This window comes from Xenopus tropicalis, chromosome 7 (assembly GCF_000004195.4).
Source record: "Xenopus tropicalis strain Nigerian chromosome 7, UCB_Xtro_10.0, whole genome shotgun sequence".
NCBI classification, from domain to species: domain Eukaryota; kingdom Metazoa; phylum Chordata; class Amphibia; order Anura; family Pipidae; genus Xenopus; species Xenopus tropicalis.
Window position 1 is genome coordinate 70670487 of NC_030683.2, and position 12214 is coordinate 70682700.

Below are 12214 nucleotides of genomic sequence, written 5' to 3' on the forward strand. Positions count from 1 at the left end.
TTTTTAACTTATCTGCCTTTGTTATATAGGTTCATTATTCCTAAATATGCCCTTTTGGTCAGACTTTGGAGTCCTTAGACCCATAGCTTAGGGGAAGAAATTAGAGTAATCTCAATTTTCCCATAGTGCAATTTGCAAAATGGTACCTAACCCCATGGTACTTATGAATAAGTAATATGGTCTCTGGGCCACAATGCCAGTCCAGCAAAGATAAAGGATGCCATGAAACCAGCAGAGCAATGTAAATTGAAGATAAAATATATCACCCTGCAGTTTTGTTAATGTTTTGTAGCAACATTGAAGCAAAAGTAGATTGCTATATAATATTAACAAGTCTTGAAAATTACATTTATTGCTCACCTTGCTCTTTAAGACGAATAATTTCTGTGTCAGATCCAAAGCTGTTCCATGCAGTACAGTTGTAGATTGTTTGAAAGTCAGCTCGCACTATATTGCTGATGGTCAAAGTTGAGATAACACCCTCATCTGTGCTAACTGTCTCTACAGTATATCGTCCAGATGTCCCTGATTCTAGAACATTCTCTTTCCATGACCAGGCCTATGGGAAAACAGACAAAACAAAAGATATATTTTTGCTTGTTTTGATTCAAATCTCCAAAAAGAACAATATATGTATATTTATTGCTTGGTTTGACCTTTTTTTTTACTGTTTTCATTCCAACTTTGTAGCAGCTTGTGATAGCTGTTTGTTACACAGCACTAAGAGAAACCAAAGTTTCTGCCATTTTGGCAACATTCTCAAAAATTAAATTATCTTCTTCTCTTAAATACAGAAATGTATGTGATGTAGACTTAAAATATCTAAGCCATTTAAAAATTACACCAGGGTTTTTACTACCTGTCCTGTGTGTCTGAGTTACCAAGCAATTCAATAATGTGAACTGAAATTGCATTTCTACTTACGGAATCATGGAAGAAAAAGAAATTATTGAAAGGTTTCATTATTCTCTTTCAACCTTCCATTTTAAAAATTTGGTTAACAGAGAAAAGTACATTTCTTCTAAAATATACTTAAAAACTCAGAACTGACCTTGGATTTAACCCAGTGGTTTAAAATATAACTATAATAAATATATTTCCATTGCATGCTAACAATCTATATAACCAGATTAATATGTAAATTTAATTTTCTTTAGCTGTGTATCTAGCTTTACTATTATGTTTCCCAGAAAATATACTTTTCCTATTCCACCAGGACAATTTGCTATATTTTTTTAATAATAGGTAGTCCCTGTTACCCCTTGGTTAGAACAATGCTGGGTGTTATTTAAGTAATTTATACAATGATATAATGTACACATGATCCCTTGATCATCCTGGGACAATAATGAAGTTTTTAGGGACCATTTGCAGCCTATTCATAGTGGAAAAAACTACTGTATGTTACAGCACACAGAAATAAAATAAAGAGGAGTGGCAATTGGCAGGATGATGTAGAAACATTAGGGTATGTTTCATGCACCTTATAGCTATGCTAAGGATGTTGTATAGCTTATAATTTTCATTGGTGGTGTAGTTAATAGTGAAATGTTTTTGATAAGTTGGAATTATCTCTTCAGTAAAGTAAAGCAACTTTAGCTGCATGAAGAAAAAATGCAAGTACATGTGCAGTTAGACCATATTTACATTAATGCCATCTGTGCAACTGTGTATTCTTTTGGAATAAATGAATGCTCCATATATCTATAGGGTTTGGGAGAATATGCTGCACCATCAAACCACAGCTGATCAAACTTTCACATTTGTAACAAGTTAAAAAATGCGCAACTCTGGACCTGTAGACCAAGAAATGCATAAGATTCCTATCTCTACTGAGTCATTTGTTAATTAAATGAGGTTGGTTTTGTCACGCTTCATTCCTATATGAAGTTGTATCACATCATACCATACTGCATCCCTGCCTGTTTTCTCTTTTATAATACACATACTAAAGCATATGTCCATTGTTTTCTTTAAATTTTTTTCAACAAATCTCTAAACCTAGAGTTTAAGGCACAATACTACCACAAGATAACTATTCACGCTTGTCTAAAGAGAGAGCCAGTTATTAACTTGAAAAAACTTTATTTTTTCCGACAAAAAGCACAAATAAATGAGTTCTATTTTTATTACTTTGTTCTTCCATAACGTACATCATTCATTTGTGATTCTCTGTGCTATGTTTATTGCACAGTTAAACGTTTCAGAAAATGAATTAGGCCAGAGACTGCTGCCTATTTGTTTGTATGTGTAGGAAGATAAAGTAAAAATAGCAATGCCATATGAGTTCTCTTCTCTCCCACTCAGCTGACAGCCCTCAGGGTTTTATATTGATAGAAATCAGATCAAAGAGGGCCTGGTTTTATTTTTAGATACTGAACAAGTTACAAGTCATTATAAAAAATGTCTCAGCAAAAGAATGTAGCAATATTTTAATATATGAATATGTTTCCCAGCAGTTCTGCATAGGAAATTAATAAATATCTACAATGTTTTCAATTTTCAGTTAGGCCGTGATTATGACATCATCTGGAAAGAAGTAACACTTCCGGCATTTGCAGTCACTATATCACTGCTAAATGCATTCATTACAATTATGAATTATTCGTTGATTTCGTAGTCTTAACATTTTTTGAACATATGAATTGAATATACACTAGAAAAATACTTGACACTAAAAACTGAGTTTCAAACTTAAACCATTTTGAACCAACATCCATATAGCTTTTTCAAGTTGCCTGTTGTAGTACTTGCATTTCAAAAAATGTCTCCTATAATATGACATGCTTCCCCTTGATTTCAGCCAGTTCAAACCAAAGGGTTTTAGGAAAATACGTTTTGGAAGATGTAATTAGTCCTGTATATGGATGTATCTTGGAGGGGAATGGCTGTTTTCCTTAATGATAAATATTTAGATATAAAATAAATGTATTCAAAGTATTTTTGAACTTTCATCTTTTCCCTTAACCCAGAGGACCCCAAACTTTTTCATCCGTGAGCTAGTCAAATGTAAACAGACTTGGAGAGCAACACAAGCATCATGAAGGTTCATAGAGGTGCCAAATAAGGGCTAAGATTGGCTATTAGGCAGCCTCTATGCACACTATCAGCTTACAGGGGGCTTTATTTGGTAGTAAATCTTGTTTTTATTCAACCACAACTTGCCACCAAGTCAGGAATTCAAAAATAACTACCTGGTTTGAGGCACTGGGAGCAACATCCAAGGGGTTGGTGAGCAACATGTTGCTCCCAAGCTACTGGTTGGGATCACTGCCTTAATCACTTGCTTGTGGGGATGGCCAAAGATATTGCTTTATAAAGCATATGATTTAATTGTTCAAAGATCAACTTCTGATCCCACATACCACTGGAAAGTAGATTGTAATAGGAGAAAATGAATTGGTAACACTATATCACTGGAGAAAACCAATTGATAATTGATATTGTAATCTTTTATGCAAGTAGTCAAGTTCCAGCATATATGAGTCTAGGAACCCACTCACAGTTTTGCAATTATTTTCACAAAGTTTTTTCTCAATGCGAGAACACTGCTAAAAAACCCGATCTGTAAGTATTTCTGTAAGTATTTTCTTAAACTGCATTTAGCTAGGATTTATTAAAGGAGAATGCAAGTCAAAATTTAAAAAGCATACTGCCCAATAGTCCTCCTATTGCTTAGTAAAAACGCCACACTTTTGGCTCACCTAATCAAATATTTACTCAGTCACACTTACTTCACATCTAGAACAGGCAGCCATCTCTAAAAAGGTATTCTCCCTTTCTTTCCCTCCTTGCTTCATACTGCACGTGTTTCATTCCCTCCCCCCCTCCCCTCTGCCAGATCCGCTTCTGATTGGCTGGTGGGCATGTGTAGCTCAGAACAGCAGACAGGATAAAGTTACACACATGCTCAGAGAATAGAAAGGCTGCTGCTGGCACCTACAGGAAAGGGAGAGAGATTTCAGTGATGTCACTGTAGTCTTCACACTGCTGTAGGCTGCCAGCACCATATCTCAGAGAAGCAAGCAGGGATCTGGGAATTTAGATATGCAGTAAGTACTTAAAAGAATGCCTTTAGACTTACTTTTAATTTATATTAACCTTTCATTGTCCTTTAAAGAAAAAAATGTGACTTTATTTAATTATTTCTCTTCAGTTTATGAAAATAAATGGAACAATGTGATTCTCACTTGTTTGTAAAATTCTTTCCACAAAAAAAAGCAACCTTGACCACTCTGACTTTTTCAAAGAAAAAAATTGTGGTTACATAAAAAAAGTTGTGTACATTTTATGTTTTTATTTTTATATTTTAAACAAAACTATAAAAGCCTGAAGCTTTTCTGCACTTTTACTAAAATGTTCTATAGATGTGACTTTTTTCAAACCCCCATATATATATATATATATCTATATACCTGTATATATATATATATATATATATATAGCGAACCCAGGGTGGCACTCTGCTTCAGCTCTTAGCTCGGGTGCAAGGTAAATGACTTAAATATCCAAAAAAGACCAGCAACACCGAGTTATGTTCCAAAAACAATCAATTGTGTATTAAAAACGCATGAACAGCCAACGTTACGTTTCGGTCCCCATCGGGACCTTTCTCAAGGCCTTGAGAAAGGTCCCGATGGGGACCGAAACGTAACGTTGGCTGTTCATGCGTTTTTAATACACAATTGATTGTTTTTGGAACATAACTCGGTGTTGCTGGTCTTTTTTGGATATATATATATATATATATATATATATCAATCCAAATGGTGTCCGCACTCCAAGGCTCAATATTCTGCGGGGTGCTTAGCCAAAATTATGTATGCATAGAAAATAATCATCTGTGGCCAGCACACCCTTCAATGTTTCATCAAAAAATTTTTTTATTGCAGATATATTGTTAAAACCAACGTTTCGGTCCTCGTTAGAGAAAGGTCCTAACGAGGACCGAAACGTTGGTTTTAACAATATATCTGCAATAAAAAATTTTTTTGATGAAACATTGAAGGGTGTGCTGGCCACAGATGATTATTTTCTATATATATATATATATATATATATATATATATATATATATATATATATATATACTGTATATATAAATCCTTTTCTTAAAAACGTTATACTTCATGTAGTAGAGCTATTATTTTATTCCACAAAAATGTATCACCAAGGATAACCCAGGAGAATTAAAGGAACTCAGTCTGAGAAGAACTTTGAACAGTTTTTGGCTTTTAGCAAATAGAAGTAGAAAAAGAAACAACTGTAACAGAAATATAGGGTTTAAAGTCCATTGTGCTCAATTATCTTACCGCAACAGTAGATATTACCTGGACATTACTTTCAAATGCCTAAGCAGTCACTGTATTTTTAACCTGAAAAACAACTTTTGCACAGTTGTCTTTTAATAAAATGCAATTTCTTGCCTAAAATGGAAATCTTCTACTACCAAATGCTGTGGGCATAGATTTAAGTCTGTAAAATGATTTATAAGGGAAAAAGAGGTCTTAATGGAACTAAAAATATATACGTTTTCAGTTGGAGAAAGTATTGCACTTAAATGAATAACATTTTACCTTGTAAAAGAAAAACTCCTTAAAGAATCAGTGAACCTTTTTTTAATCTCTAAAAATAACGTACTTTTCTCTCTGCATGTAGATTTGTTTTGTTTTTATTTTGTTTCTCTTTTACAAGCAGCAGAACAGATCTTTTACCTCCCTGTTTGGATGAAGCCCCAACTCTTTTGCTTTCTGAGCACTCCTCTCTCTGACTATGATGACCTCAAAGAGGTGCCTACTTTGCATGCCTGATTTATTTTAATTGGAGCAGAGGCAGTGAGCATGCCCAGTAGGCACCTCGTTGAGGTCTTAAAGGAACAGTAACACCAAAAAATGAAAGTGTATAAAAGTAACTAAAATGTAATGTGCTGCTGCCCTGCACTGGTAAAAGTTGTGTGTTTAATTCAGAAAGTCTACTATAATTTATATAAATAAGCTGCTATGTAGCCATGGGGGCAGCCATTCAAAGGAGAAAAGGCACAGGCACATAGCAGATAACAGATAAAACACTATTGTATTCTACAGAACTTATCTGTTATCTGCTATGTAACCTGTGCCTTTTCTCCTTTTTTCCAGCTTGAATGGCTGCCCCCGTGGCTACACAGCAGCTTATTATATAAATTAAAATAGTGTTACTGTAGCAAACACACCAGTTTTACCAGTGCAGGGCAACAGTGCATTATATTTTTATTACTTTAAAGCTCTTTCATTTTTTGGTGTTACTGTTCCTTTAATAGTTGGAGAGAAAAAGGGTGATCAGAAAAAGGGGGCAGAGCGTAACACTAGACAAGGAAATAGGTAAAAAACTACTTTTCAGCTGCTTGTAATAGAGAATAAAACAAAATATGCATGTAGGGAGAAAGGCATGTTATCCTGGATGCTGCTTAGAGTAATTTTAGTGGATTTTAAAATAAAAGGTTTACTTATTCTTATTCAACTTGAAGTATGGAAACCATAACAGTTTATTGAAAATAATCAGATCAAATGTTACATCAATATGTTGCTGTATGAGTCCTTGAATTTTAATATATATGCTTGTACAAAAGTCTACATAAAAACACGGGGGTACAATTAATAACCATAACAGGATACATTTTTTTTCCAGTTATTGCATATATCTTCCCTGCCTCCTCATAGGAACAGCCTAATTCACGAATGGAACTACACCAGTAGAAGGTGCATTTTTGTTTTGAGCTGAGAAGAAGCAGGTACAATAAAAAGAACTCAAGATGATACAACAGTACTCTAGAACTAAAAAATGTATTGCCTTTTTTTTCTATGCAGTTGACTTACTATTCGGTCTGGAGGTGGAGTGCTGCGGATAAAACACTTGATCTGCCCTTTTTCCCCATGCAGTGCATGTTGAGTCTGTGTGCTGGAGATGATTGGAGGACCTGCAATAAAAATGGTATGCTAAGTAAACCTGTAAAATTTGCTAAAAATATAACCTGTACTTTTTATGCAAAAAAATAAATGGGGCACAATACTGATGCAGTTATTATTAACCCTTTCACTGCCAGCCATTTTGAACAAAGCGGAACTTCTACTGCCAGACAGTTTTTGAACATTTTGCACTGTTTCACTTTAGGGGCCTTTCCTTGGGGGGACTTTTAGTTTACCCAGGAAAACAATATATTGTTTTTTTCAGGTCAACCTAAGCTTTTAAAATATGGTAGAATTTTTGTGTAATTCCAATTTTGTAACAAGATATAGGCTTCTAAATGTCTAAAAAATGAAAAAAAATTATATTTTCCATAATATAAACACACATACCAGAAACAAAAATTATTTTATGCATGAAAATACACCTGATTTGGAAAGTCCCATGTCTCCTGAACGTGCCAATACCAAATATATATAGTTTTATGGAGATTTCTCACTTGTATAGGTCACAAACTCCCAGCAGTAACCTACCAAATTTCCAAAGCACTGCTCCAGAAAGCTGCATACTTTAGATTTTAAGGCCAAAAATTCCGCTAACAGAAAGTTTATCCCAGAAAATTTTACATTTTTAGAAAGAAGAGATTCTGGGGAATCCAGAATAGGCACAACTGTCTGTCTACTCCAAACTATCAAGTCGCAATGCTTTCCTAAAGTTATTGGTTTTTATCAAAATTTGTGAAATTTTTTTAAAATCGCTTCAAAGCTTCCAGTCTATAGTATCTTAACTCCTAAAGGTCATAAAGTAACCAAATAAAACACCCTAAATATGAATGCCAGGGGTCCACTGAACAGTTTGATGCCCAATATGTATAGGTTTAGCTAAGTATGTGGCATGTAGGGGCCCCAATGTGAACATACCCCCATATGTACTGTCATTTTTGTCATTTCAGCTTCTGCAAAATCAACATTTACATCATTACATGTGGGATAATGCTAGTAAAAAGTACATTCACCCCAGAAAGCCATATATTTTTGGAAAGTACACATTCCCCCGAATCTAAAATGGGTACCCATGTCTTTCTACTCCACAGTACCAAGCCGCAAAGCTTTCCTAAAGTTGGCAATTTTGATAACATTTCCAAAAATCCACTCAAAGCTTCCAGTTTCCAGCATCTTATCTCCCACATAGCATTAGGTACCAAGATAAAACACCCTAAATATGAACGCCAGGGGCCCACTTAACAGTTTGATGCCCAATATGTATAGGTTTACCTAAGTATGTGGCATGTAGGGGCCCAAATGAAAACATACCCCCATATGATCTATCATTTCAGCTTCTGCAAAATCAATAAATTTACATCATTTATGTGGGATAATGCTAGTAAAAAGTACATTCACCCCAGAAAGTCATATATTTTTGGAAAGTACATATTCCCCCGAATCTAAAATGGGTACCCATGTCTTTCTACTCCAAAGTACCAAGCCGCAAAGCTTTCCTAAAGTTGGCAATTTTGATAACATTTCCAAAAATCCACTCAAAGCTTCCACTATGCAGCATCTTATTTTCTACAGGTCATTAGGTACCAAGACAAAACACCCTAAATATGAACCCCAGAGGTCTACTGAACAGTTTGATGCCCAATATGTATAGGTTTACCTAAGTATGTGGCATATAGGGGCCCCAATGTGAACATATACCCATATGTACTGTCATTTCTGTCATTTCAGCTTCTGCAAAATCAACATTTACATCATTACATGTGGGATAAAGCTAGTAAAAAGTACATTCACCCCAGAAAGTCATATATTTTTGGAAAGTACACATTCCCCCGAATCTAAAATGGGTACCCATGTCTTTCTACTCCACAGTACCAAGCCATAAAGCTTTCCTAAGTTTGACGATTTTTATGGCATTTCCAAAAATCACCTCAAAACTTCCACTATGCAGCATCTTATTTTCTACAGGTCATTAGGTACCAAGACAAAACACCCTAAATATGAACCCCAGAGGTCTACTGAACAGTTTGATGCCCAATATGTATAGGTTTACCTAAGTATGTGGCATGTAGGGGCCCCAATGTGAACATATACCCATATGTACTGTCATTTCTGTCATTTCAGCTTCTGCAAAATCAACATTTACATCATTACATGTGGGATAAAGCTAGTAAAAAGTACATTCACCCCAGAAAGTCATATATTTTTGGAAAGTACACATTCCCCCGAATCTAAAATGGGTACCCATGTCTTTCTACTCCACAGTACCAAGCCATAAAGCTTTCCTAAGTTTGACGATTTTTATGGCATTTCCAAAAATCACCTCAAAACTTCCACTATGCAGCATCTTATTTTCTACAGGTCATTAGGTACCAAGACAAAACACCCTAAATATGAACCCCAGAGGTCTACTGAACAGTTTGATGCCCAATATGTATAGGTTTACCTAAGTATGTGGCATGTAGGGGCCCCAATGTGAACATATACCCATATGTACTGTCATTTCTGTCATTTCAGCTTCTGCAAAATCAACATTTACATCATTACATGTGGGATAAAGCTAGTAAAAAGTACATTCACCCCAGAAAGTCATATATTTTTGGAAAGTACTCATTCCCCCGAATCTAAAATGGGTACCCATGTCTTTCTACTCCAAAGTACCAAGCCATAAAGCTTTCCTAAGTTTGACGATTTTTATGGCATTTCCAAAAATCACCTCAAAACTTCCACTATGCAGCATCTTATTTTCTACAGGTCATTAGGTACCAAGACAAAACACCCTAAATATGAACCCCAGAGGTCTACTGAACAGTTTGATGCCCAATATGTATAGGTTTACCTAAGTATGTGGCATGTAGGGGCCCCAATGTGAACATATACCCATATGTACTGTCATTTCTGTCATTTCAGCTTCTGCAAAATCAACATTTACATCATTACATGTGGGATAAAGCTAGTAAAAAGTACACTCACCCCAGAAAGCCATATATTTTTGGAAAGTACACATTCCCCCGAATCTAAAATGGGTACCCATGTCTTTCTACTCCAAAGTACCAAGCCGCAAAGCTTTCCTAAAGTTGGCAATTTTGATAACATTTCCAAAAATCCACTCAAAGCTTCCACTATGCAGCATCTTATTTTCTACAGGTCATTAGGTACCAAGACAAAACACCCTAAATATGAACCCCAGAGGTCTACTGAACAGTTTGATGCCCAATATGTATAGGTTTACCTAAGTATGTGGCATGTAGGGGCCCCAATGTGAACATATACCCATATGTACTGTCATTTCTGTCATTTCAGCTTCTGCAAAATCAACATTTACATCATTACATGTGGGATAAAGCTAGTAAAAAGTACATTCACCCCAGAAAGCCATATATTTTTGGAAAGTACACATTCCCCCGAATCTAAAATGGGTACCCATGTCTTTCTACTCCAAAGTACCAAGCTGCAAAGCTTTCCTAAAGTTGGCAATTTTGATAACATTTCCAAAAATCCACACAAAGCTTCCAGTTTCCAGAATCTTATCTCCCACATAGCATTAGGTACCAAGATAAAACACCCTAAATATGAACGCCAGGGGCCCACTGAACAGTTTGATGCCCAATATGTATAGGTTTACCTAAGTATGTGGCATGTAGGGGCCCCAATGAGAACATACCCCCCTATGATCTATCATTTCTGTCATTTCAGCTCCTGCAAAATCAACACATTTACATCATTATATGTGGGATAATGCTAGTAAAAAGTACATTCACCCCAGAAAGTCATATATTTCTGGAAAGTACACATCCCCCCGAATCTAAAATGGGTACCCATGTCTTTCTACTCCAAAGTACCAAGCCATAAAGCTTTCCTAAGTTTGATGATTTTTATGGAATTTCCAAAAATCACCTCAAAACTTCCACTATACAGCATCTTATTTTGTACAGGTCATTAGGTACCAAGATAAAACACCCTAAATATGAACCCAGAGGTCTACTGAACAGTTTGATGCCCACTGTACATAGGTTTATCAAAGCACATGGCACTTAGAGACCCCCAAATATACCTTGTGCACACTAATTTCATGGCTTATCTTTACCTAATTCATAAACACATGGCAGAGGGGTAGAAGCTGCAGAAATGTAGGGTGACCCCTAAAATCCCTATATTTTTGGAAAGTACACATTCTGACAATTCCAACAAGGGTAAAGAGTCCTTTCTACACCAAAGTACCAATCTGCAAAGCTTTTCTAAAGCTAGCGGTTTTTATGACATTTCAGAAAATCACATAAAAATATTGCAGTTTGCCGCATTTATCTCACACAATTTCTTGCATACAATGGCAAATCACCCCAAATAGGAACACCAGAGGCCTACTGAACAGTTTGATGCCCAATATGCATAGATATACCAAAGTCTGCGGTATGTACTGACCCCAAAATGAAAATAGCGCATAAGGATTTCTCGCCTGCCAGCTCAGCTTTTGCACACAGAGCCCCCTGACAGCCTATTATATGCAGTAAGACCCCCAAACTACACAGGGGCCCCCAGAAAACCATATATTTTTGGAAAGTACACATTCTGACAAATCCAACAAGGGTAAAGAGTCCTTTCTACAGCAAAGTACCAATCTGCAAAGCTTTCCTAAAGCTAGCAGTTTTTATGAAATTTCAGAAAATCACATAAAAATATTGCAGTTTGCCGCATTTATCTCACACAATTTCTTGCATACAATGGCAAATCACCCCAAATAGGAACACCAGAGGTCTACTGAACAGTTTGATGCCCAATATGCATAGATATACCAAAGTCTGCGGTATGTACTGACCCCAAAATGAAAATAGCGCATAAGGATTTCTCGCCTGCCAGCTCAGCTTTTGCACACAGAGCCCCCTGACAGCCTATTATATGCAGTAAGACCCCCAAACTACACAGGGACCCCCAGAAAACCATATATTTTTGGAAAGTACACATTCTGACAAATCCAACAAGGGTAAAGAGTCCTTTCTACAGCAAAGTACCAATCTGCAAAGCTTTCCTAAAGTTAGTAGTTTTTATGACATTTGAGAAAATCGCATAAAAATGTTGCAGTTTGCCGCATTTATCTCACACAATTTCTTGCGTACAAAGGCAGCTCACCCCAAATAGGAACACCAGAGGCCTACTGAACAGATTGATGCCCAATATGCATAGATATACCAAAGTCTGCGGTATGTACTGACCCCAAAATGAAAATAGCGCATAAGGATTTCTCGCCTGCCAGCTCAGCTTTTGCACACAGAGCCCCC

General features: G+C 36.1%; 1 protein-coding gene across 2 annotated transcripts in view; it reads right to left on the reverse strand.

Annotated features, from left to right (window-relative positions):
* kirrel3 (kirre like nephrin family adhesion molecule 3) overlaps positions 1 to 12214 on the reverse strand; it is a 731102-nt gene that overhangs the window by 51793 nt on the left and 667095 nt on the right. For both annotated transcript variants that reach the window (XM_031905877.1, XM_031905876.1), the window contains exons 11-12: positions 6852 to 6952; positions 361 to 559 (exon numbers count right to left, since the gene is read on the reverse strand). In XM_031905877.1, the coding sequence (XP_031761737.1) occupies positions 361 to 559; positions 6852 to 6952 (300 nt within the window). The remainder of the gene's footprint in view (positions 1 to 360; positions 560 to 6851; positions 6953 to 12214) is intronic.